General features: G+C 47.1%; 1 protein-coding gene across 1 annotated transcript in view; it reads right to left on the bottom strand.

Annotated features, from left to right (window-relative positions):
- The window catches only part of SOS1 (SOS Ras/Rac guanine nucleotide exchange factor 1), a 2649334-nt gene continuing 2621476 nt past the window's right edge, over window positions 1-27858 (bottom strand). The window contains exon 22 of the mRNA XM_069606702.1: window positions 1-27791. Within this exon, the coding sequence (XP_069462803.1) occupies window positions 27294-27791 (498 nt within the window). The 3' untranslated portion in view covers window positions 1-27293. The remainder of the gene's footprint in view (window positions 27792-27858) is intronic.

Genomic DNA, 27858 nt, shown 5'->3' on the forward strand with positions numbered 1-27858 from the left:
TTAATGTTGCATGGGCACACTTTAATTGCTTTAAATTTAATGGTCTTCAAGAGTCATTACATGTACATATAAATCCACAAATTATTTCTTACTTCTATGTATACATTTCACCGTGAACAAAAAGGGCTTCTTTTGCGGTACAGTATGAGAAACATATCCCAACTACTTTGTTCTATCATCCACCAATAAATAAGTTGATTCAAAGCATTCCAAATACAGATCTTAATAAAAGGCACATTTGGCAGATATTAAAAGTGATGAGAATCTGGCACGGTTGTCTTCCACATTCAACTTTCATTCATATGGCATAACCAATGCGTTACGTTTTAATTTATGCTGTGGTGTAGTGGTGTCACATATGCGACTTCTGCTTGCGCTCAGGTTTTGATAATGCACTATGTCCGTCCAAATTTGCTCAGAGTTGATTTTAAAGAAAAAAGCACTTTAACAGGGTCTTAAAAATGTTAAAGCAATGCAAGTAATGTGTTCAAGAGCTTTAACATTAAGAGTGTGAAAAGTGGTCTTTCAACAGAATTTTGTAACACTCAAAGGGTAAGAATATAGGATGTTATTCAATGCATATAGTGATCATTATTCTGATGTTGAATTTAGTAGTAGTTCAAAAAGGGGCTTTCAATAACATTTCTCTGAAAAGATATTGCCTACTAGTTGGTTGTCCTCTTCACAGCCCATAATTTGTGAGGAGTGTCAACATCCTGGGGTTAGGCACTGTGCTTCCATTCTGCACAAAGCAATACTTGATCACTTTGTCCCCACTATATGTTTTTAACACAAATCCTTCACCTCTAACCAAGGCTACAAATGTTACACCAACTCATACCCAGTAATTCAGATTTGGTCTTTCAATCTTTGGAGATTAGCAACTTGTAATGCTAACCCTAAGCAAGCAGTAGGACTGACCAGTGTCCTCTTCCCTTTACAATGCGCAAAGGTTCAAGGGTGTGAAGAAGGGCTTGATAATGGGATTTTCTGTACTATTTTGGATACAGTGAGTCAGGCAGTCAGTAAAACACATGATGTGGGTGGGCCACCCTGCTCCATTGCTGCATTTCCGGAATATTTCCCATTAAATAGATGATGGCTTCTGGACTATAGGCTCTTCCATTCATGTGCTTGGTCGAGGGCTTCTCCTGAAGTGATGTATTTCATGCTGAAGTGAAGCTCTTCCTCTCCTCGATATGCCAAGTAAAGCAGGGGAGAACAAGCACACACTTTCAAAAGGTGTCGTCAGAATCAAGATTTAATGGAAACGGTCAACATGTTTTCCAACAAAGGGTTTAGGTGAGCACCTATGTTCAGCTGGGGTGGATACACTTGAGAGTCATCAACTATGCTTCTGGTAGGGATACAATGGGTATGTTTTGGCTACTTGGTACTAATACCGGAATGCGTGTTGGTGCAGGATGGAGTTTCCAGGGGGGCGGAGCGGTTACACACTGGGATATGAGACAACATGAAGGGTCTCTAGGCACAGAGAAATGTAGTCGTTCTTTCTCTGCCGAAGTTCAACTCTCTTAAAGAAGTATCATCTGAAATGTGCAAGCATGACTGACATCATGGGTATAATTGCTCCTGTGCATTCTGCAGACATCTCAGGATCAACAGAAGGCACAGAGTAATGTGTATGGGAAGTTTTAGGCAAAAATAATAAGAAAACTACATCTTCCTCAGGTGCAGAGAAATCAACAGACCGTTGCAGAGGGTGCTACATGCAAGGAGTTCCCAGACAAGATTTTAGACCATTTACAATTCAAATTTTTCAACTCTTGATGTTGGTCTTTGACAGCCTTTTTCGTTGGTATGAGCAATTATGTGGGTTTACACTTTTCGGTGTTATTTCAGGGAGTAAAAGGGGCTGAAAAACACATACAAAGTTTGTCTCAAATATACCGCTTTGAGGGCACAGATTTATTGGATATAGTGCAGGTGGATTCTCTCTTGTAACTAATCAGGCAGTACCATGTATGTGCAATGTGTGAAGGTACAGAGGTAAGAGACTGACAAAGTGGTGGCATGTTTTTGTGTATAAACTTTTATTTAAAGTATAAGGGGTTGGAAAATACCTCTCTTTCCCTATGATTGAGAGGAATTTCCCTACCTCAAAACAATAAATGAAGGGGGTCGGTTAGGATGTCAGTCAAATAAATATAAGTCCACTGTTGTGTCTAAAACAACCTATTTCCTGCTCTCACACTATGAACTCAAAGTAAGGTGAGAGGTGAATATCTTTTAAAGTTAAGTTCCAAAGGTGCACAAATAAAAGTTCAATTTGAGTTTGCCTTGCCTTCCAAGGTAGTCGGTTTCCCATCAGTCCCTGTATCTCCAAATGGTTCACCAGTCCATGTTTGGGGGTGGAGGGGAGACTCCTACCCCTAACCATTTCAGGTCCGGAGTGCCAAGGGGGACAAATCCCCTTCTCCTGGTCTTTTCCACTTTAACATTGGTTAAGAGGAGGCCTCCCTCCTCTTCGCTCTCACAAAGTCCTCAATCCACAGCCCTGGTATACTCTCCTGCCAGGGACCGTCTCTACTTTCTTAGTGTGTGGGTCCCAGACCCGTATCTCGGTTCCTTCTTTAGCAGACGTGCGTCACTTGTCTTCCATGTACTGCGACTATTAAGATTAGGAGTACCGCTCTCTTCCTCTTTTTACTTCTTCTATTCATGGTAATCTTTCTTCCTGTCTTCTAGCTATTCATTCTTGGTTGTCTGATCACTTTCTTGTTTTAAATAAACAAAAACCGAAGGTTCTCTTTCCTGCTAACACGATTCCCTCTCCCTCACCTCCTACCTTTATTTCGTTTCCCCCTTCTCAGCTATCTATTTGATATACAGCCTGCAATTTGTGACTTTATCTCGATTCTGATTTATCTCATCATATCTCCGTTTCTTCACGCGCCTGTTGCCATCATCTCTATAATATCCAGAAAGCCTGTCCTTTTCTAACTTTTGATCTTCTCACTAATTTTCTTGCGTCTTTTCTACTGTCTATGTCTCTTTTTGGTCTTCCAGTTTCACGTCCTTGCACCTCTCTTCGGTAGGTGCTTCAGTTTGTCTTTTGTATCTTTACTTTCTCCTTGAGATTCCATTTCATCTTCTTTATCCTCTCTTAGGTGGCATTCATTCCAATCTCGACATATATTTAATTTTCTTTGTCTTGCTTTTAAATCTCTCTATGGTCTTGCACCCGAGTATCTTGCCTCTCTTGTTTCATTTGACTGTCCTTCTCATTCTTTTCTTTCCCAATCTCAATTTCTTTTATCAGTTGCTTGCTCTTCATGTGCTCTGTCACAATTTCATTCTTTCACTTTATTGCCCCCCCTCCAACGGAATGCTCTGCCACATTCTCTACGCTCAGTTAATTCTTATTCTCTATTTCGTACCTCTTTGAAGAATTTTCTTCTTCAATATGATGTATGATTTTAATTATTATGTAAATTGCTATTTCATTTTTTTGTACTGATTGGCTATGTACAGCGATTTGGCTTAAAGCGCTATATAAATTACAAGTAAAATACAAATACAACTGTGGATGTGTGTCCCACATTCGCCTTCTCCGTATTTTGGTCAATGTCTACTGCTTCGTACACTCCTACTACTACTGCTATTACCATTACTAGTTTTACTACTGTATACTTCAATGGTTCTTTTCCCTTTTTCGTATTAAATGGGTGCTTCCCCAGTTTCTTATGGGTCCCCCTAACCCAGTCTCTGGTTTATAATGCTGCACCTTTTTTGGGTGCTACTGTAGACGGCAATGGCTCTTTGGGGTCGCCCTGCACCTTCCTGGTCGCCCCTCTATGTACTTTTATACTTCGTCCCAGCCCTTGGCCACTCTGGTTCTCCTGGCCCTTGGGTCTTTTCCTGGCTCTTGGGTCTTCTCCTTGGCTTCTCCTGGCTCTTGGGTCTTCCTTCGGCGGCTTCCCCAGTTGCTCTATTCAAGTGAGGAAGCGTCCTAGTTCCCTCAGTACTTTGTAGACTGCTGCTGCCCCAGGGTGTACCCAGAGAGAGAGAGAGAGATTCCAGGCTTCCTTAGTTCCCCACAGACTGCTGCCGACCAAGTGTTCCCTCTGTCTCTGGATAAGGTAGTAGTCCACAGTGTGAGAAAACTGAAAGGGTCTGACCCGCTAGTGCCCGGGGATCTGTCATGCAGGTGCCAGGACACGGCCATCGCTATTGGATCCAGTTCCTGGGTGTGGACCAGTGCGGGAGGATCAACTGGATGAGGGATCTTCGGGGCGTGGAAGTGGGACACTGAAGGGTGAGACACGGTATCCCCTTCCTTTAAACACCTTTTCGCCATCCTACTAGGTAGGATACCTGGAAACTCCACCCCCCCCCCCTTTTTGCAATACAAACACTTTCTCATGGGCAGTTCATCGTAAGCAACAACAAACTAACACCAGAGCCGTATACCTGACATATCCCAACACAAGGGTCAGGCAGAGTCAGGCAATTACTGATAATTACACACACACCGACTTTCATCACACTTCCCCCACACGGATAAAAGGCAAAGCACAAAAAAGCACACTGAGCAAAGCCAAATGCACGAGGAAGCAGCTATTCTGAGACAGCAGTTTAAACTGAGGAGAAAGGCAGCGAGATCTGAGAGGACAACAAGGAGGGAATTACCCTTGCCCTTTTCAACTCAGAACTGCGACTTTCAAGAAGCCTCAAGGAAAATTAACATAAGACCGGGAAATGCAGCCAACGAATGGTGTAGAGTGTGTCAACGGTACACAGGTCCCTCCTGCACTGATAGCCAGGGTGGAGAGAAGCGATTTCCATCATGGTACTGTCCTTGACTCTCAACAGCAAAGAAACGCCATTGAGTTCAGCACAGCTGGTGAGTTGGAGAAAATGATAGCAGACCGGACTGTGCTATGCTCAAGGATGCAAGCGACAACATTGTATGAAGAAAGAGAATGGGAACACAAGTGTCCTTTTTGAAACCGAAATAGGTACCAGATACAGAATGGCCACCACGCGGGTGCTCATTCAAAGGTCTCCGTTTGGTGGCCCCGCTCCCAAGCAGGGAGGAATTATTGAACTGTGAAATCGAAGTGGTCCTGCAGCGGGTTATGTTGAATCCTGTGGACATTCGAAAGTCTTTGATTGTCTGTAAACTAAAATTGGTCTGAGCCGGGCTGAGGGGGACGAATAGTAGAAATGGGGTCTAAGTCCAGAAGAGGGGGATCCTGGGTGAACAACACCCGAGAAGATTGTTGTGGCAAATGTGAACCCGACTGAGGAATGCTTGCAAATTGAAGTCGGTCTGAACCCGACTGAGGGAGGCTAATGGTGAAGGATCGAAGCCCGACTGGGGGGGATCCAGGGTGAAGATAAAATCGCCCTAAGAGAATATTGAGAAAGGAAATTTTGTTTATGGAACATCATGTCAACTGAGGCAAGAGACTTTGCACTAAAGAGACCTGGGCACAGAAGGCCCTGTTGTTGGTGAAAGGAACTGTGACCTTGTGCCGGAGAAGCCCAGGAGTGTGCTGTGTTCAAGTGACCCGCCTTGTCCCATGCTAAAAACGTGGGGAAGAGAAGCCCCAGCCTAAATATCCCGACTTATCATTTTGTGAACACTTCTTTCTTTTTGTGAACATTATCCCACCCTATTTTGTAGCATAGGGGTAAGGATTAGCAATAGTTTTATTTTAGTATAGGCCCTTTTTTTTTTATTTGACTAGACTCCACTAGGAACTGTATTATTATTTTTTGATGGTCGCAGCTTGCTTCCATTGTAGATTTAGAGTTAGATAGGCGTTTTTCACACCCCTGATAAAAGTTCAATAAACACCCTTGAACTGTGATCACTTGTGTCTGTCTTAAAGTGATACCATGCCTTCCTTACAAAAGCCCCCTCTGTTCCTGAACAGGATTACGGTTCCCTGCTCCTCCAGGGAAGGCTTGACAATACTTCCTGGTTCTCTTCCTCTATTTGTATTGAGAGGGAACCAAAAGGAAACCAGCAACCACTAGAATGTTTAAAGTGGTTCCAGGAGGTAATCCTTGTTCCTCTGTTCTTTTCCCTAATGTCTGTACCTACAAGGTAATCTTCAGCCTCCTACCAGCACTTTTTTGGGTAACGGCAGGATGACCACCACTTATGAATTCATTAGGGAGTGGGTTTCTAGGGTCAGGAGAAGGGCAGGGATATTGCTTCCTTTTTCGGGATATCATAAGAAGTTGTTCCTTCCCCTTTCAGAGTGACGATGCCTTGCACTTCATCACAAATGGCACACATCACAAATGCTGCAGATAATAACAGAGATGTTAGTAATGGTGTAACATAGCAATGTAATTGGCAATTCATGGTTGTTCAATCCTTGGGATCTGCAGTTCTTGCACACTTGGTTTGCTTCTTTGTCTTGGAAATCCTGGAGTGACAAGTTCAGTCTCCTTTAAAAATCGTGTTTGACAGTTTGCAGGCTTCTGTCCGACAGCAGCCAATTCAGGTGAAGCATTGCTTGAAAGGGGAAAAAAAAATCCTTTTTTGGTTTGCGATTTGTTGCCCTGTTCAAAAGCATCCGAGGACAAGAATTGAACATTCTATTTTTACATTATGTCGAGGCCTGAGAAATTCCCCCAAAAAAAACACACTAGACCTGCAGGGAGAGTCCTTATTTTACATACTCAACCTAAGAGAAATGCACTCACCCCTTGAAGGGTGACAGAATATTTACCAGTACCTCTCTGTAAAATGGTGCACGTCACTATAAGCACACATCATATTTGGTGCAATGTTGCCACCCAAAGGCCAGCCATGCACAGTGTAATTAATATTTGCCATTTACTGCTAAGTAAAATCTCCTCACCGGAGTGGGCTAGTAGATTTTGTGAGCGCAGATGTCAAATGTTCCTTTCACTTGTCAGGCAGGGGTAGACCAAGGAGTAAAAAGACACCCCAATGCTTCTCTTTTGCAAGCCTCAATCATCTAGTCATCTCACCAGAGCCCTTCTCTAACCAGGTAGCGGGAGGACTAAGGTGTTGTCAACAAATGAGTATCTGGGGCCACAAATTACATTTTCTGATACATAGCAAAGAAAGATTACATTCAGATTAGTAGATTCTAAACCTTGCCAGACAAGGAAATGTGCTTTGCTTGGATGCATGCTTTGTATGGGAGGCTGCTCTCCCTTGGTCAACAAACATGCCTATGCAATATCTTTTCCAGGAAGACATGGATACTTGCTTAGCCAAGTGAGCCACTGGACCTGCTTACCCGAGAGCCTGTATTCATGGAATCTATTGTATTCTTTTGGTTCTACACAAATTTGGCAGGGAACCTCTACCTGGTTCTTGACTCTAAAGCATAGAGAACATATATCACGTTCAAGAGCAAAATGCTACTGAATATTTCTCCCTCACGGGTGGTGTTTATAAAAAATAAAAACCATTCAGAATGCATATCCTCCTGTGTCAGCCCATCAGATGTTCCAGAGTTTTTCAGTTAAGCATTATTGCTTCCAATTGAGTTTTTTTTGTTGTTAGGTAAGCTGTTTGAGTGTTCACCAATGTGCTAGAGCCCAGGCTGCAAGGGTTCTTAATAATATTCGGAGGGCAGTTAATAACTATATGATTATCCTATTAGCTTGACGCTCAACATCAAGTTTCCTCACATACACTGCCAATAGTCGGTATCACGTAATATCCCCAACAAAAATATCACCGAATATATGGTCGTCAGGAACGGCCGTATGCGATATTTTTATTGGGGATAATATTTGTTTTTTTTGGGAGCAGGGGTGACCCCAAACTCCCTTTACAATAATACAGGGGTTGCGGGGGTGTCCCCCGCTGGTTCCATGCCTTCGTTCCGCCACAAAAATATGGCAATATTTTTGTGGGGATATTAACACATGGAACCCAATAGTCTACTATTTGTATAGGTATGGTTTTCTTCTGAATCCAGAGAAGGGACATTTGTAACTGGCATAATGTTTCAAGTTTATAAGGGCCCTTGTCTGCACAGATATTGAGTGTTTTTTTTCCAGTACTGGCTACTTCTTCATGAAGTTGCCATATTGGTGGTTTCTTGGGTGAGGCTCCACTTCAAATTATTTGACCATTTCTTTGGGCACTGTCAGTTTACTAGCCATCAAGGCCTTCACTCCAGTTTCACTCAGTCTATGGGAGGTGGTCCAACAGGTAGTTAAACCCTCTACTTCAGGTGGTGAACCTTTCTGGTCATCTCAGATATTGGTGGTTTTGAGTATAGATGTCAATGAAAATGGAGAGGAAGGATTAGGATTATCTGGTACAACACAGGATTCAAGTAAGTTTTCCTACACACAAAGCTAGAAAGAGATTTCATCAACCCTCTGCATTCTGCAGTGTTCACTTTGCTGCAGGGAATCCCATTCTACATAAGAACAACCAAATGACACAAAACGTAGTGTCGACAGGGATCGGTGGACTGCATCAAGATCCTCAGCCAATTTGCTTACCTATGGGATTATGGTTTATCATTTCAGGAGGGTATTTCTGGCATCCCAGAAATGTAGTTTACAATTGCTTGACGGAAATGGTGGAGAAATGGTCATATATAGGGGTTCAATTTGCTGCACTGGCCAATGCACTGCTATTACTATACTCCTACTTGACCGCTGAACTGGAGCATGATGATGAGCAGATGCATTATTTTTGCACTGGCCACCAGGGCTCCAGTATGATATCCCACTAATCACCCAATTTCCAAAAAGTGGTACAGGGGGCAAGGCTCAACTTTCCCTGGTGGGTACTTTCTGGTACTGGATGTAGTGGTTTCCCCTGTTGCAACAGAGCATACCTGCTGCAAAATGGCAGAGATCTGTGTTTTCCACCTCAGCAGTTCTTGCCCGCTTGGCTAGGAGGTTTCTCCATCAAACTGTGTGATTGCAGTATTAAGTAATTTCTAAAATGATAGCAATATATGCTCTGTAGTTAATGGCGAGCTGCTCTGAAGTCCTACATTCTCCATGGGTCCTCTTCCCAGAGGGAGGGACCAGAATTTAAATAGTGTGGTCTCTCATGGTTTTATATTTTGCAATGAGTTTTGCATTATATATCTTGGTCACTACGCTCAGAGGGCAGGTAGTGTCAATCATGACAAATTTCACAGACAGAGTGTTGGTGTTCTCATTTGTTGCAATAACTGAAAGCTTTTTCAAGTCTACACTACAACCTTCAACATTTGGAGCTTTCCCTGTTAAAGCACCTGAAAAAACAGATTTATAGAGGATCTCCTAATGCATTTCAGTTGTGAGGATGCAATTCAAAGGGCATATCCTTCAAATGGTGCCTACTGTTATATCCTGCTTACCCACCTTCTGGCTCATCTGTGTAGATTCATCCTGTGTGGCTGTGATGTAATAGAATGCACGGCACATGCTGATGTAGCAGCCTTCAGCTTGGTTCCACCCAGGAGAGACAGGGAGGGAGAGAGGCAGAGGGAGAGAGGCAGAAGGGAGGGAGAGAGGGAGAGAGGGAGAGAGGGAGAGAGGGAGAGAGGGAGAGAGGGAGAGAGGGAGAGAGAGAGCGCGCCTGGGTGATGGGTGCCAGTGGGCTCTCCCTGTTAATACTCAAGATCTTGCTACCAGCTCCTGTACCTGATATCATACATGTATATAATGTACGTGAAACTTAATAAAGTAACTTAAGGACTTACTACAAAGATAAATTCTGAACTTGCTTTGTAATACCTACTTCTATAATTAGCTTTGTTCAACTAACTTGACCAATCATCTGAGCAGCAGCTGCTCTGTAATCCAGACACCCATAAGGCAAAGCAGATCTAAGCGGGTAAGCTAATTTTCAAAAGTGCTAAACCCGATTTGTGGCTTTTGAGACTGCCATTTACGGTCTCAAACCAATACCCACTGAACATAGTGTGAGAATATGCATTGAAATCCCTACAACATAGGCTCAGTTCAATTCTGGTTGAATATCACTCATCTAACAAGTTTGAAATATCCTAAGCAGAACAGCAGGGAGTCTTTGCTGGACATTTTAAAGCTGGCAACACTATTGTTATTCATTGTAAATTGAAGGTAGGGTGGACAATTAGGTGTTAATGTGTTTTAGAAATTTGGTAGTGATGAACAATGCTTCCCATCTGAAAACTATTTGCAGGTGTTTTATTTGATTGGAACTTGCCCGGGTTTTGATTGTGCGCCAAAAAGAATTGTTTTGCGTTGATACATTCTGAAAATTAACAACTATGACAAGAAAGAGTGATCAAGTAATAATGCCTTGATAACATTAATGGTGATCTCCATCAAAAGGAATTTGCCTCTTCATATAGTCATTGCCTCCCTGCCTCCTTCATTATGTTGCGATGTCCTCTTTGACCTGTTTGAAGGCTCTATTCGTGTTGCACACACAAGAAATCCAAGTTGTATGTTCTACTAGAAAGAGAAGGGATTGATAGTAGACACATACAAACAATCTTTGACATGAAGGAAAGACGCAAAGAAAACTGTATGCAACTTCCATAGTAGGTATGACTTTTACAGTGCCACAGGCCTTTGTGCTATGATTAAGCAGTTGGTCTTGTGGGTGTCCATCCTAAAGAGGCATACTATGTAAATCACTCTGCCCTAGTTTATTTTTATTCCATGAAGACTTCAGGTTTATTCATTTGCAAACCAATTGATTTGACCTATTTGTGAATGGCCTGGAGAAACTATCCCAAATTCCACTTTAGTGATGGCATGTTTACTGCAAATTGTAAGTCATATTAAAGCAAAATCTTATAGTGCAATTAAATGATTTCAAACAACTTAACAGTAAGTCAAACATGGTTTATCATTTGAAGAGATGAATGTTAAAAGTATAGTGTAACACTAATGATGAAAATGATTTTTCTTTTTTAAACACGCACCTCCATACTCAAAATAAGCCGTAAACATTCTGTTCTAACACTGCAGAAATAATGCACTGTCTGCTTTTTAGGATTTATTTTGTTCCAAATGCATAGTTTTGGTTCAGTTGTTTTCCCAGTCAGACTGAAATTTCTCTTTTACACTTCTAACTAGACTGAAACCAACGTCTGATTTATACAGATCAATGAAAGAGTCTGACATGACATGAAGCAAAGCCTATTACCTAGCATGAAAGTACAAGAGCAATGTAAAACGAGCTGTACTAGGGAAATCTTACCACGACTTTATAGAATGCTGCTATGCAAAGATTGATTCTGCCTATGACGACTTTACACTTTTAAGTCCTTGCCTTCATTGAAATGTGGTCACGTTTGCAGCTTGTAGGCCTTTTCTGGTCCCCAAGTATGCTCTCCCAGTGGTAGCTGTGCCTGATATTGACTCCCTAAAGCATCAGATCTGATGATTTTCTACTCCCACAGGAAATTCGAATTGTGAAATGGCCTTTATCAATCAGTTCTCCAAGCAACAACAAACTTCAAATGCACTGTGTGAGCTAATACCACCACCATGCGTCTAAACGCCACTCGTCACATATGCCTTTTCTAACAGCACAATACATTACCAAGAAGCCATGCAGTTTGACTGTAGGAGAAGGTGTGATAACCTGTGATAAAAAACTGATGAATGAGATGTGAAAAACACTTCTATAGAAAATGGATTTACTCGTGCAAAGCTGCGCATTCTGAAAAGTTACTAGAGAACAGATAGGCTCAGCTAGTACGAGTGCAGAACTTACACCACTCAAAATAATGATACTCCTTAGTAAAGCATATATTTGGACTTTTTAAGTAGTCTTTTCTGCAGAGAATTTAGATATCCCAATACAACTTGGTTAATGTCGAATTGTAAGATACCATCCAAAGAATCAGAACTCTTACTATGGAAAATCAGCATTTCATCTACCTACAAGCATGTCAATAAAGGTCCAAGTGATTACTAAGTCAATATGTTGAAAATATTAAGGCCACAGCAGAAGCAAACTGGAGCGCACTTCCTGTTCAAAAGCACTTTTGACCTCTGTAATAAAGTGCTCTGAAATAGGACCAAAAGATGACAGCCACAAATACGCTTTCAAATGTCACAAGCGAAACCCTGAGGGTACAGTTTTAAAATAAACAATTGCTGTCACCTCGGCAAATAAATACCACAGTGCTTTTTTTTTCTCCAGACCACCTACTTCCTCAACCAATGGTGCATGAGGCCGGTCAGTGTTCAAGCACTAACATCTCGCCAGTGTTTCTTGATGGGCTTAAGATTGTGTGCAAGGACTTGCAGGGATACCAGATGGCAGCACAATTGATTCTGCATGTACTCAAGCGTGGCAAGTATCCTCTGGCCGCCCTAGATGGTTGGAGCTTGAACAATCCCGCCTATCCCTCCCCCCTGCGCTTTCTTCCACACATCCCATCCCCAATGCGGCGGACAAGGGAGAGACTACTGTTAGCTACCAGGCACACCATAGACATTTGGGACAGAGCCCTAAAGAAAAGGGGGATCCCCAGAGGACTGAGCCCCTTGTCGCCGGTGTTTCTTAACCCAACCTTCTCACCTGGAATGAACCCCCAGAACTTTAAAAACTGGATCGCATGGGGCCTGGAGTCTCTGGGACAACTGTTTGTGGGTAGGGGCCTCACACTTTCGAACAATGCAAGGAAGCCTTCCAGCTTCAAGAGAAAGACAGGTTCTCTTACATCCAGTTTCGCCATTGGCGCTCCCACCCGCAAACCTGCCAGGCAGCAACCCACCCCCCCCCCCCCCCAGAGCGCTGGAGCTAACCCTTGTGGATCTCCCGACCCAAGGTAAGATCTCCACTTTATACAGACGCTTCCAGGGAGATTTTCTCGCCTCCAAAACGCGATGTATGGCAAAATGGGAGGCACACCTAGGCCACCCTATAGAGGATCAGACCTGGGTGGATATATGGACTCAGGCCCACTCATCATCAGCCTGCGTCACTAACAGGGAGTGCACCTACAAAATCCTGCTGCGTTGGTACTACCTCCCCTTGAGGCTCCACCACATTAACCAAACACTTGACCCAGCATGCTGGAGACAATGCGGACACCCGGGGTCCTTCCTCCATATGTGGTGGACATGCCCAAAAGCTCAACAATTCTGGAAGCAACGTCTGGCTGCTATTGAAGGAATCACTCAAACGGCGCTTCCACTAGAGCCTGAACCTATCCTGCTGGGCGCCCAGGTTCCTGGAATCTACTCAAGGTCGGGAGCCAAAGCTAAGCTGTTGTCCCAATGCCTCCTCGCAGGAAGAATAGCGAATGCCCGCTACAGGAAATCCAAGGAAGGCCCACTCCTGCCCCTCTGTTGGGTCAAATTATGGGACATACTTATCGCAGAGAAGGTAACAGCGGCTAAGGCAGGGCTTCTTCCCCGCTTCCAGAACATTTGGGGCCCAGTTCTTGACTATGACCTAAAATTTCCGGCCTTCACCTAAAACCCCAGCAGGCCAGGAGGATTCTGAACAATGGAGCTATACCTGAGGAGGGGGATAAAGGATAAAAGTAGCAGGGAAAAACCCCAGAATCCTGAGACTCCGCTCCGGATCTTCATTCACATTGGGGAGGAGAGGGAGGGAAGAACTTGTTTGAAAGGTTGGGTTGATGTATAACTGTACTTGTTTTTCTGCCTTGGTTTAAAATAAACATATTTAAAAAAAAAAAAAAAAGATTGTGTGCAAGCAGATATATCCTGAATAGGTCATACAAACTAAGATTTCATGTAGGGAGAAATATATATTTCTGAAAGAAATTGTATTATGGCGTATGAATGATACTTATCTGAAAGAATTAGTTGGCAACTTGTGAGAAACCTTTTTTTTTGACATTCAGAGAACAGAACATGAAAGGCTAAATCTGAAATGTAAAGATACCGTTGGTCAGATCAGTGGTTGCTCTGGATTGTTAACATTGCTATGAGCCAAAAACAATAAGTACCCCCCTGGTATGTTAAAGTACACGTTTTAACTAGGCACACTGAATATAGTGCTGTTGAAAAGCAAATGTATCATCTAAAACGGACAACGCCATAATGTTTAAATAGTGCAATACTTTAAAAACAGGCCTGTATTGGTGAATACTTAAGATGTGATCTCGTTTTGTCACAAACTAAAAAGGCTCAACAGTAAAGAGTATTTTAAGAGCAGTTAATGGAAACAATGCATGTACAATCTATACTGGCAGATGTCTACCAATACTGTTGACATATCAATGAAATTGGGATGTTGCCTGCTAAGAAGAGATGATTCTAAAGGTCTGCTGCACAGCCGTAAGTACTAAATTACGTTTTACGGTAATCTCAATACTAGGTACATTTCTTTAGTAAAACCAGAGTCCAAACTTTACTCAAACTACAGAATTCTATTTCATATAACCCTACATTTTGACATGCAGAGTCAGCAGAACAACTTCCCGAGCAAGCACAATTTGATCAGAAGATGTTTTGAATGGGCTAGTGACAATATGCCCAATTCTGAAAGGACCCGCTACCCTTTTCGTGTAGCCACGCTCTTAACAGAATATCTGTCCTTTCATAGCACATAAAAAATGGCTCGATTGCCACCACACACTCCCACATTCCTCTGTAGATCATGCTGGAGCTCCAATTCAGACCATGCTGAAGGCATGGGATACCAGCTCTGCTAATGACCCCACCTAGTGGCAAACAACCTCCATTTGTATGGCCTTAATTTGCCTAAGAACTACTGCAGTTTGACATGCTGCAAAATAAATGAGGCACGTGACACATTCTGCTTTCAGCTCGTGCTATATCTAACATGATTTTCCTTGTTACTTTAATAGAAGACTTCGGTGAAGCCGAGGCTGGGACATGAAATGGTAAAAAATAAACGTGTGGAAAACATGACACTGAAATTAAAGTTACTTACTGTAGTGACTAGAGTACTCATAGACCCCTTTCCTCCATCCTTGTGGGTGTCTCCCAACATGGGGATGGTACCGAAAACGTTGGCAGCGAAAAAATGAGCTTCCCCTTTAAATTTAGCATAGCACATGGCGGCGCGGCCTCGGACGTGGTAACGCCTCGCCAAGGCTCTGCCCTCCAGCACCTCACCTCAGTCCCCTTTGAACACATCAGACGCTTAGATACCTGGCTAGTCATATTACCTATAAGCCCTTGGAATATTACCGTTGGAAGGTGGGAGGAAGATACGGAGGAAAGGGGACTATGGACTAGGAGTACTCTAGTCACTACAGTGAGTAACTTTAATTACTCATAAGTCCCGTTCCCTTTCCTCCATCCTTTTTGGTGATTCCAGCAAACAAGAACATAGGGTGGAGCTCTCTGAAAACCTGCCTCATATCTAGGATGAAGCAAAACAGTTCTTTAGAAGTGCATGACCAAGCTCTGCATCACGCCTGGAGCTGGTGTCCAATGAATAGTGTATACAGAAGGCCGACGGAGTGGCCCCAGTGGCCGCCTTGCTGACGACATCCCAAGAAGCACGTTTCTGAAATGCAGCGGCCGTGGCCTTCACTCTGACCGCATGGGCATGAATCCCCTCAGGAACAGGTTTGCCCATGGCCACGTAGGACTCTGAAATAGCCTGAACCATCCAACGGGCGATGGAAGCCTGAGAGCGGTGGGGGGGAGCCACCAAAAATCACAAACAGTGCCTCAGAATTCCTGAAGGATTTCGTATGAGAGAGCTAAAATTTGAGAACACTCTTGAGGTCCAAAGAATGTAGGGCCCTCTGTGCCTCAGACTGTGGGTTCGGGAAGAACACCGGCAGGCAGATCTCTTGATTCATATGGAACAGAGAGACCACCATGGGCAAGATGTTAGGGTGAGTGCGCAAGATGAACTTGTCATTGTGAAATGTGGCGAAGGGCTCATATGAAGACAATGCCCGCAGCTCACTAAATTATAAGTTACTCACCGTAGTGACTAACGTACTCCTAGTCCATAGTATCATTTCCTCCATACTGTATGGCCATCCCTCGCTACGGACTGGAGGCGGAACCTTTTTCACCAGAAAAATCATCTTCCCCTTTAAATGTAGATGCATTTGGGGGAGTGGCCCTGGGAGCATGCGTTACCCTCGACTCCACCCACCGCTGCCACTCCTCAGTCCCCCTTGACTCAACAATATTAACATTGCCTAAAGACACCAGTTTTATTAGGGGGGGGAGGGAGGATGGTGCGACATATGGAGGAAAGGGGACTTTGGACTAGGAGTACGTTAGTCACTACGGTGAGTAACTTATAATTACTACTACATCCCATCCCCTTTCCTCCATACTGTATGGACAATTACAACTGAATGTAGCCCCAGGGTGGAGAGGTGCCCCGCTTAAGAAAACAAGTTCCTTAACACTGCCTGACCAAATACTGCGTCCGACCTGGAGCCGGCATCCAAGCAGTAGTGCTTGCAGAAGGCTGAGGGAGTAGCCCATGTAGCCGCCCTGCTGATAACCTGCCACGGAACGTGCCTTTGGACAGCAACCGCCGTGGCTTTATCTCTGATGGCGTGGGCATGCATATTTGCTGGGAGAGGCTTGCGCTGTCCCTCATACGCCTCCTTGATGGCCATAACCATCCACCTTGCTATGGAAGCCTTGGAGTCCTGACAGCAAGGTTTTGACCACCCCCCCCAAGGTGACAAAGAGGGCGTCTGATTTGCAAAAGCTTTTCGTCCCGTCCAGGTAGTATTTTAGCGCACGCCTGACATCCAGATAGTGTAATACCCTCTGAGTGTTATCCTTAGGTTCCGCAAAGAAAGTTTGTAAAACTATCTCCTCATTTCGGTGAAAGGAGGAGACAATCTTAGGTAAGAATGCAGGGTGAGTAAGGCTCTGAAACCACCAGCGCCTGGATTTCACTGATCTGGCATGCTGAGGTCTGGGCCGTCTTAATGGTGACTAGCCTGATGTCCGCGGACGTCATAGGCTTGAATGGTTTATGCGCCAGGGCACCCAAGACCACATTGAGATCCCACACCGGGTGTGGTTTCTTGATAGGCGGATACAGCCAAGTCAGGCCGGCCAAGTGCCTTTTAACCACTGGATTCGAGGATGAAAACACCTCCTTTTCCGAATACCTGTAGGCTCCAATGGCCACTAGGTACGTGCGGCATGTGTCCACCTGCACCCCCGAGTGTGCGAGGTGCGCCGAGAAGGATAGCACGTCATCCAACTTGCAAGTCAACGGATCCACCTCCTTTGATTCTGCCCAGTGACAAAACCTGGCCCACTTGCTTTTGTACTGGGCCCCGGTGGCGTTGCTCCTAGCCCCTTCTATAATGTCTAGGTTAGCGTGTGACAGGTGCAGATACTTCAGTGTGACCTATTCAGGAACCGTGCTGCGAGGGCTAACTTCTGGGGGGCGGGGTGGATGACCATGCCTCCCTGCTGGGAGAGCAGGTGTGCGGGCCCAGCGGAAGGTGCACCGGGGCCTGATCCGACAGTCTGAGCAGTTCAGAGAACCATGGCTTGGCCACCACAGAGCTATCAGGCTGATAAGGAAGTCCAGAGCCTCCCTGATCCTGCAGATGACCCTGTGCACCAGGGGAGTGGGAGGGAAGGCATAAGAGTTCATGTTGTCCCACAAGATCTGCATCGCGTCGCCCAAAGATCCCCTGGCCCTCCAAAGATGTAAACTGAGAGCACCTCCTGTTGGCACAGGTGGCAAAGAGATCCACCTGAGGATGACCCCACTTGTTGAAGATCCCCCGAAGGACCTGTTCGTTCAACTACCATTTGTAGTAATCCGCACCCAGCCTGCTGAGCCTATCCACCTCTAGGTTGGACTCCACCAGGAGGTGGACTACTGCCAGGTGCATGTGGTTTACCAGAGCCCACTCCCAAATGTTGACCGCTAGAGTGCAGAGGGGATGAGACCTGGTGCCACCCTGCTTGTTGATGTAATACATGCTGGTGGAGCTGTCCGTTTGAATGAGGATCGCCTTGCCACTGATCATTGGGAGGAAGGCTTTTAGAGCAAGCCAGATGGCCATCAACTCGAGCCAGTTGATGTAGGCCAACTGCTCCTGACGTGACCATACCCTATGGACACTGGCTGCCCACGGTAGCTCCCCATTCCTCTAGGGAAGAGTCTGTGGTGATGGTGACCTGAGGTGCTGGTTGACGGAAGGGCCTGTCTATCCGCAGGTTGTTGTCCGTACTCCACCAGACAAGGTCCTCGTGTAGATGATGTGGGATGCGGACCTGCTCCCCCTGGGAACCCCTCTCCTGATTCCAAGAGGCTGCTTAGTGCAGCTGCAGTTATCTCATTTTGGGCCTTGTATGCGGCACTGCCAGGAGACCTGCCGTCATGATGCCCAAGAGGTGTTGGTACCACCATGCCGAGGTCACTGCTCTGCTGAGAAAATATCCTGTGGCCCTCTTGATGGCTGCGATCTAGGAAGGTTAGAGACTGCGTGGGTGCCAACTGTGACTTCTTGAGATTGATAGAAAATCCCAGCTTGTGTAGTGTGTCCATGAGGGCGGAAGCCATGTGCTGGACTGCCTCCGGAGACCTTGCCAGTCATCTACATATGGGTAAATGTGATGGCCCTGCGCCCCGAGTAGGGCTGCCACTACATTCATCAATCTTGTAAAGACCCTGGGGGCCGAATTGAGGCCAAAAGGTAGAACCTTGTATTGGAAGTGGAAACCCATGATCCTGAATCTCAGAAAGGACCGATGGGGTTGCGAGATCGTGACGTGCAGGTAGGCATCCTTCAGATCCAGGGAGCACATCCAGTCACCCACACACAATGTCTCTGCTATTAGCGCTGGGGTAACCATCTTGAACTTTTGGAGAGGAAGGGAGAGGTTTAAAGGTGGAAAGGTCCAACACAACTCTCAGGCCAGCCTGGTTCTTTTTGCTGTGAGGTTGGGACTTCTTCAACTGCCCCAATCGCTACGAGCAGGCGGATTTCCACCAACAGAGTTGTCGTACCAATCTGTGTGAGCAGAGCAGAGGAGAGAGGAGAAGGAGGGATGGGGAGCTGGAAGCTCGTGGATACTACGGAGAGGATCCATGGGTCTGTGAACCTTGCTCGCCAGCGGTGAATGAAGGGCAAGCCTGCCCCCCACCAGAGACTCGTGGATCCGGATGGGTGTGTCACAATTTCTTCCCCTCTGAAGCTGGGGCTGAGGAGGGCAACTGGAAAAAGCCCTTGTGCACCACCTTGTGCTGCTCGCACCTGGGCTGGCTCTGGGATCTGTCCGGTTGCCTGGCCTGTCAATGCGAGCCACTGTGGACTCCATTATGTCCTGCACCACTATTTTGGCTTCAGCCAGACCAGCCTTGAAGCGATCCTGGCTGTGTATAGGGAGTTCAGGTAGAAAGTCAGCAATCTCACACCATAGCCTCTGGTTGACCGTCGCCAGCATGGCATCTGCGTTGGACTGGCGCAGATGGAGTAGCGTTGGAATAGATCTTCTTCCCAAACACCTCCAAGATGTTCTCTTCCTTGCCCAGGAGTGCTGAGGCTGATGTTGCTGAGGACGCTTGAGGTTTAGAGTACAGTGATGCTGCCGCTATCACCGAGGAGTGTGGTTATGGGTGCACCGATAGCAAGAGGGGTACCCCCTTTCATTTGCCTAAACCCAGCATCGAGACGATTGGTAGGCTAGGTTGAGGGTGGCTTGAGCCATCCTTTTTTGGCGAGTGCCACTACGTCCTTCTGCAGAGGGATTCCCGTTCTAGCCATGGGACGTAGAGTGAGAACATCTGCCAATAGCCCCGCCTCTGGTTGTTTCAACTTTGGGATTCCCAAATACTCAGCCAGGCCTGCCAGACGCTTATGAAAGGCTTTGGCTGATGATGGGAGTGTCTGGGTCTTCCTCCTCATCTGTGTCCACAGTTGTGTCTTGCTGGTCCGGTAGAGCCTGAGGGGTGCTGGGCGCAGGAAGCTGTGGCGTACTGATTATCAGTACCGGAGCCTGCTGCGGCAGTGTGGTAGGGGCTGCTGTGACTGGTACAGGCATGGGAGCCACTGTTGTAGTGACTGGTGGTGGTGCTGGACCCAAAGGCTGTGTGGTTGTGGGAGCTAGCAGCTGCACAGGAGGGAGCATGTCCCTGTTCACATTCCTGAGGATGGTACCCATCTGTGGAGACCTCGAATGTAAGGAACTTCTCAAAGAACCTGTCTTCACAGGGCGGAGGAGAGCTGGATGGAATAGGAATAGGGGTGGGGCCCGAGGTTGCTGAGACCTAGGCGTGCACTGTCTCGCTGTATGCGGCAAGGTGTAGCTGCCCTGCGAAGTGGATGGGTATGCTGTGGACCAAGTGACGGGGGTTGACCAGTCCCACCTGGAAACTCGCTCGCCTGCCAGGTCCCCCAAAGGGAGACGGTGTCGGGTGAGCCATCATTTTGTCTAGATCGGCAACCATTTTGTTTTGCTGCATGCCATGTGCCTGCGTCATGATACTTGCTGCGCTGGTACCGACTACCTCCAATATGCGGAGGGGTGGAGGGTGAGCCCTACCCTGCACCTCAGGTCGGGGCCTGGTAGGCGGAATGACCTGCATGCAGACGCCCCACTAAGACGTGAGTCCGGTGATAGGGCATAGCCCCTCGGGTTGGGACCCGGTAATAGAACCTTGTGGTCCCTCAGCAGATTCACCGGTAGGATCTTGCGAACCCTCAGCCGTGTGGCCAGTAGCTAGAGCAGCCTCGGTGCTTGCGCTGGTTGTAGGACCCGTTAGATCCCTCCCACTAGTGCACTTCCTTTCGAAAGAGTCGCCTATGTGGCGCGTGGAGCAGAACAGTGCACCTACCTTGGGCCTGGTCTTGTGACTCACGAATGCTTTGAGGCCACCTTCCTTAGAGCTCCCACCACCTAGCTCGTCTGTTCTTGAGGGTGTGCAGTGTCAGAGCATTGCACGGGTTACAGACGTCCCAGTCGTTGTCTGGGCCAAGGCAGCGGAGGCAGAGGGCATGGGGGTCGGGAATGGTCCCTTGCAGACTGGTCAACTGTTTAAGCCCGCTGTCGACATGTGCCAGAGGAGAGGAGCATGGCACCAGAGGGCAAAGCGGTACCTAAAAATTGAAGAGAGAAAAAGACAAAAGTTCTTCTCCAGGGAAGAGCATGTGGAATTACTAGGCCAGAGGCTTAACCCAGGAGCGCTTGTGAAAGCCGTCCGTTCCCGTTGAGGCAGAAAAGAGGACTGAGGAGTGGTGCCGCTGGGCAGAGTCAGGGGAGCGCATGCTCCCAGGGCCGTGTCCCCACCCGCATCTAAATCTAAAGGGGAAGATTATTTTTATGGTGAAAAAGGTTCCGTCTCCCGACCCTAGCGAGGGATGCCCATACAGTATGGAGGAAAGGGGATGGGGCATAGGAGAAGCCTGCGCGCAGAGGAGAGTGCCACCAAGAACACCATCTTCAGTGTCACCAAGCAGATGTCCACAGAGGCCATCGGCTCAAAAAGCTTGCATTGCAAAACTGCAAGAAACACATTGAGGTCCCAGACCGGGTACGGCCTATGCACCGGAGGAAAAAGCCTAGACAACCCCTTATGGTGTGCCTTAACCACTTGGTTGGCTGCCAAAAAAACATGCTATGGGGAATTCTTGTAAGCCCTGATGGCTGCTAAATACGTGCAGAAAGTATCCACCTGAACTCCAGAACGAGTCAGGTGTGCTGAAAAAGCCAGAACGTCTTCCAGAGGACAGGTGAGAGGATCGAGACCATTGTCACAAACCCAATGGCAGAACCTAGTCCATTTGCTTTTATACTGAGACCGCGTCGAGGGCCTCCTGGCCTGCTGAATGATGTCCAGTTGTCATCTGAAAATTTAGCATGCTTAAGTTTCAGCTGCTCAGGAGCCAGGCCGCCAGGGCCAGCTTGGCTGTGTCCGGATGCTCCAATACTCTGCCCTGCTGTGTCAGGAAGCCCCTGCAGGGGCTCGGCAGATGGACGGGACCAGCACAACGGCAGCAGATCCAAAAAAACAGTGTCTTGAAAGCCAGTGGGGAGGGGTGGGGGGCAACAAGGATGAGGCTGCAGCCAACAGAAGCCCAGAACCTGCGGAGGGTCCGCTGGAGCAAAGGGGTGGGTGGGAATGCATAACACCTGCAGCCGTGCCAGCAGATCTGGAAGGCGTCTCCCAGTGCCCCCTGACCTGCCCATGAGGCAAACTGGGGGAACTTGGCATTCAGAGGAGAGGCGAACAAGTCCAGGTCTGCGAACCTCCAACGCTGGAACAGGGGCAACAAGGAGTTGTTGTGCAACTCCCACTCATAGGTGTTGAGCACCAAGCAACACTGTTGATCGCTTCTCCATTGCTGTCCCCTGGCAGGTGGACTGCAGAAATACAAATATATTCTGTGAGGGCATATTCCCAGATCGAAACCGTCCCCATGCAGAGGAGGGGGAACGGGTGCCACCCTGCTTGTTTAGGAAAAACATTTTAGTAGAATTGTCCAACCTGACCAGAACCGACTTGTCCCTGATCAGGGGCAAAAACACCTTGAGGGCCAGGACCACTACCCTGAGCTCGAGCAGATTGATATGTATAGGAGCTACCATGCTCCATGAATCTTATAGCCTCCAGTGTATCCTCCCCCCAACGGGAAAGAGGAGTCAGTCGTCACCACCCGGCTATGCTCCGGTCTGGTATGGGGGGCTCCCACTAAAACACCGAAATCCATCAGCGACCAGCGAAGGGTCAGGCAAAAGGAGCAGTGGTATTGTGATCCTTTCCAACTGAGACCCCGTCTCCTAATCCCAGTTCTCCGCCAGGTGGCGCTGGAGGCACCTCATCTTGAGACGGGAGTGCTGCAAAATCAGCATGCAGGAGGCCAGGCCCAGAATGTGCTGGAACCACCATGCCAAGGTGTTAAGAGTTGGTCAGAAAGTGCCACACCGCCTTGCAGAGAGACATAAGCCTCTCAGGAGTGGGGGAAAACACCCACTGAACGGTAGTGTTCGGTGTTCCAACGCACCTCTAGGAAGACCAGTTCCTGAGACATGAATAACTGCAACTTCCTCCGGTTAAGGGAAAACCCCAGCTGATGAAGGGACCACCCCTTCAGGTGACGCCACCCTTACCAACCAGTCGTCCAGATAAGGATATAGATGATGGCCCTCCAAGCAGAGAAGGCCCAGCACTGAGTTAATCAACTCCGTGAAGACAAGAGGGGCCAAGTTCAGGCCAAAGGGCAAAGTGGTATGACAATTGTGAACCTAAAAAACTACTGATGCGGTTGATATATGGGTACATGCAGGCATCCATCCTTGAGATCCAGGGAACACATCCAGTTCCATGCACACACAACTCGGCTATGTGCGCGGGAGAAATCATCTTGAAGCATTCCAGGGGTAAAGACAGATTTAGAAATGACAGGTCCAGGACTACCCCTCAGGGCAGCCTGCCTGTTCTTTGGTACCACAAAAATCCTGGAGTAGTAACCGAAGCCCCCATCTACAAGAAGAACTGGTTGTATCGCCTTCATCTCCAAGAGCGAAAGGACTTCCTGTAAAAGAGCTGGGGACCCGATCTGACAAAGGGGAAGAGAGGATGGTAAAGGCAGAGGAAGAGGAAGGCTGAAGCATGGAGACTATGTATAGGATCCACAGGTTGCTGAAAAGACGCTTCCAGGTGTTCCGGAACAGAGCCAAACAGCCCCCTACAGGCGAGCTGTGTTGCCCAAGGTCACTGCTTCTTGGCGTCAGAGGCGGGGGCAGAGGAGGTAGAGCGGAAAAACCCGAGCAATAACCTCTGCTGTTTCCTTCGGTTGTCGCCGGGCGACCAGATAGGCCTCTGCGTACCGCAGTCTCTGAAACCCTTGAAGCCGGAGAAGGTTCAGGGTTTGAACTTGGTCCTACCCTGGGCTTTAGGGAAGTATTTCTGACCCGGCTTTGTCAGGATGACCAAGGATGTGGCGGGTTTGAGTGGAGGTTTTCTTCGTCAATTCGTGATCAGTGGATGAATGAAAAAGGTCCACTCACTAAGGGCAGATCTAGAATCCGCACCTGCACATCAGATGAAAAGTTGGTGGTGTGCATCCAGGTGGTCATTCTCATCTCGAACTCGAGACACAGCCCTCTCCTGACTGTGTCAATGTGGGAGACCAAAGACTCCATGAGGTCCTGCGCAATGGCCTGGACATTTGCCAGACCGGCCTTGAGGGAGGCATGTTTGTCTGAAGGGAGGTTGGGCAGAAATTCTCCAAGCACCCGCCACAGCTACTGGTTAACCGCGGCCGAGAGGGCATCCACATTGGCCTGCCGCAGATGCAGTCCTGAGATGGAGTAACAACGCTTTCCCAAGAACTTGAGGACATTGTCTTCCTTGGAGAGGCAACTGGAGGTAGGTCCCGTAGAGGAAGATGACGAAGAGGATGGTATAGAATATAAGGAGGCCGTGGCCACCACCAAGGGTGGGAGGCAAGGAGGATTGGCTCCCCGTCCGTCAGCCTAAACCTACTGTCCAATTTCTTGTTCATATGGGCGTTGGCCCTCAGCTTCTCACAGACTTTAAGCGCCACCTGCAGCACATCCTTCTGGAGTGGAATGCCTGACTGCATCGTGGTGAGTTTCCCCCAAGCACTCTGTGAACACACCTGACTCCTGGGGGGGCTCAGGAAGAGGGACCCGAGGCGGTCACGAAATGCCTTGGGCTCATCGTCCTGGGAGTCATCATCCTCTGTGCCATAGCCTCCCCCCACCCCCTTTTCACAGGCCAAGGGAACTTCTGGCCCTCAGACACAGGTGCCAGCAGGGCCCCCCCAGGTCCAGAGCCGCAGATAAGTCCAACAGCTGTTGAGGAGGAGGCATTGGTGGCATTGGAGGAGGTGGAGGGGTCTGCCTGACCGGTAGGGCCTGAACTGGACGAGGGACCGGCGTCGGAAGAGCCTTAGTAACAGGAGGAGTCCAAGGCAACACTGGGGAATAACCTCCTTCACAATGTCCTTCAGCAGCCCCTTCATCTCAGGGGAACGCATGAGTTAGAGGAAGCGTTCAAACAAGCGATTCTCACTAGCTGCCGGGTCGCTAGGAGCCCTGCCCTCCGAGGCGGTGGGCCTCGGCTCCTGGTCAAAGCGCTGAGGCACCTGGTGCATGTAGCTGCAGGTTTCTGATGGGTATATGTACCCCTGCGGGGACCAAAACCCTGCACCGTAGGATTCGCTACTGCTTCCAGAACGAAGAGAACTGGAATCGTCCTGCAAATCCCACTCGATAGGCAAAAGCACTGGCAGGCCCTGAGCCGGATCCAAGATGGTCACCTGCCTGGCAGGCTCTGCCAGGTGCCGCTCTGCCATTTTGAAGCCTTGTGCTATGCCCTGGGCGGCAGGGCCCGAAAGCCCTGAGCCATGAGAGGCCTCAGGCACAAGAGGATACAGCTTGTGTCTTGCGCCCGAAGCAGAGACGTCGACCTCAGAGAGCCCTCTGGTTGGCGCTGAACCCTCAGCTGGTTGGCCGGTAGTCGAAACACCCTGGATGATGACCTTGGAGCGAGCTCCGGAAGACTGGGAGCCCTCGGCACTTGTAATGTAGCCATGCTGGATCTAGCTGAGGAACGACACTTGAAGGTGGCACTCGACAATCCCTTAAGCCCTGGGGTAGAAGTAGAGAACAAGCCTGATCGTCCGTCAGAGGACAACCTGGTAGGGCCCCTGGACTCCTCAGCTTGGAAGCTGGTAGCCTGGAAGACCTCAGGTTTGTTTAACATGCACTGGGGAGGTGAGGCACCGAAGGGGGACCAAGCAGAAAGCTATAAAAAAAAAAAGGTCTCTGTGCTGGCTTCCAGGTCCGACGCCGTCCGTGCCAAAAAAGGGACTGGGGTGAATCGCCGTAGGGCAGGGCCTTCAGGGGCGTTCCCCTTGCTGAGGACACCCCACCTGCACGCTATCCTAAATTTAAAGGGAAAGCGCATTTTATCACTGCCAACGTTTCTGGTACTGTCCCATGTTGGGGGACGCCCAGAAGGATGAAGGAAAGGGGACGGGACGTACGAGTTAAAGTAAAAAGGATAGAAACTGTGGAAAATAAAATTATACAATGCATTCTATATTTCAAACCTTCCAGATTACCCCCAAACTGGCCCAGCAAATCACAGCTTTATTCTCAGGGCTACCCCCATCGTTCAAATAATAGAAAAATGGGAATTTGTTCAAGTAAAGTGGGAGGCCATCATTTTAGGATCCAACCAACTTAAACGGGCTACTTGAGATGAACTTTGTTTTGCCTAATAGTGGCATAACAGGCAAATATTTTTCAATCATCCTATGCTTGAAGAAGAGTGCCTGATGCTGTAATTGCATGTATTGGCACGTACAGCATTACATACACTAAATGGTTGCATTTATGTGGATTCATCCAACCGATTTGCTCTAGGTGACAGAAGATTTTAAAGTGCTTAGGTTTAATCATGTGTTACACAAACGTCTGTCTCTAAAGGTCACTCTGTTGAAGTAGGTTCATAATAACAGTGTATGTTGCAAATGGCTCAATACCGCACTATGGCGACACATTCTGGCTGCATTTCAATGGCATGGTAAAGTGGTACAGCTACCGGCAATTAAGTTACTCAGTAAACCTTACACGTGTATGCTGAAAAGCATTCCTAGTGTAGATTAACAGTCTTTTAAAATGCAGCATTACTATAAATTCAATTCTGCACATAATATTGTGTCTCATGGTTTTGCTGTCACTTTCAAGACATAAGGCTTTAATCTCCCTTGTCTCAAGAGGGAAAATAAAATTATTTTCTTTTCTCCCAAAACACAATCACCTTTTGAACTGGCACCATTAAAATTAACCCTTTAACAAAAAAAAAAGACAGAAAAACAACAATAGAAGTACCTCTTTGGTGAAGCAGGTACCAATATCATTCAATGTAACAATCTGTAAACATGACTGCAATACAGCGCTATGCTTTCGTTTTTACAAAGATGGGTACCACAGATCTTTCTCACAGTCCATTTGTGATATCAGAAAACAGTGGCAACAGGGAAATAAGTAGGATCCAAAGATACCTGTTTACATGTTTTTCTTTGTGTAAATATAATATATACATGTATTTGTATACACACACAAATACAAAAAAGTGCACTCTGTTGTAGATCGATGATCTGTTCAATTGTAGGGCCTTTTGTATACCAGACTATGCATTTCTTTCCTCGTTGGTAGCAAGAGTTCAATTGTGCAAATACGGTATCTCGTGGCCATGCAGTCCCACTAATCAGTTTTTAGGTTAATTTATTTTCTAATTTCTTAAGATTCATTTCTTCTTCAATGAAAGAAAACCAACGAACCCCTTCATTATGGTACATGTCCTTTGCTTGTGATTCACGTTATTTACATTGTATTAAAAAAAAGGAGTCTTTAGTGTTTGGAGTACACATCTGAATTTAGGAAGAGTGAGCATTCTCCAGCAAGGGTGGTCCATCACGGTGAATTGGCTGAAGAGTGATCAGTTCCCTTTTATATGTTTTTGGAGGCAGTTTTGGGATAGGTTGACAAGTGCTTTGTCGCGGCGGAACGGGAGGCCCAGCAGTTGAAGGAAGCTCCATTTCTTGTGAAATTAAAGGTGGCGAAGGTAGATGCCTGCGTGTTCCATGAGGTGAAGGTGTCTGAGGTGGTGGTGGAGTGAATGGGGAAGGACTGTTGGGGAAGAAAGTATTTGAAAGTTCACTTTTTCTACCTAAGGGAGGGGCCTGGAGATGAAGTGGCGAGCTCGAAAAGACATCGGGGGTTCGCACTGGTTCTCGGGGTGGCAACAAAGGAGGGCTTTCAGGAGAATCAGAAACAGATGTCCGATCTGGCATTGAGAAACGTGGTGAATATACTTTTGTCGTTGGTTGACGAGGAGGAATTGCTGGTGGACTGTCCAAGTGCTTCGACATGATCTGAAAACAAGATGGCAACATTTAACAAAAACATTATTTTACATTGTACATGCAACTTCCTTGAAAT

Source organism: Ambystoma mexicanum, chromosome 4p (assembly GCF_040938575.1).
Source record: "Ambystoma mexicanum isolate Mex_15411 chromosome 4p, UKY_AmexF1_1, whole genome shotgun sequence".
In the NCBI taxonomy this organism is placed as follows: domain Eukaryota; kingdom Metazoa; phylum Chordata; class Amphibia; order Caudata; family Ambystomatidae; genus Ambystoma; species Ambystoma mexicanum.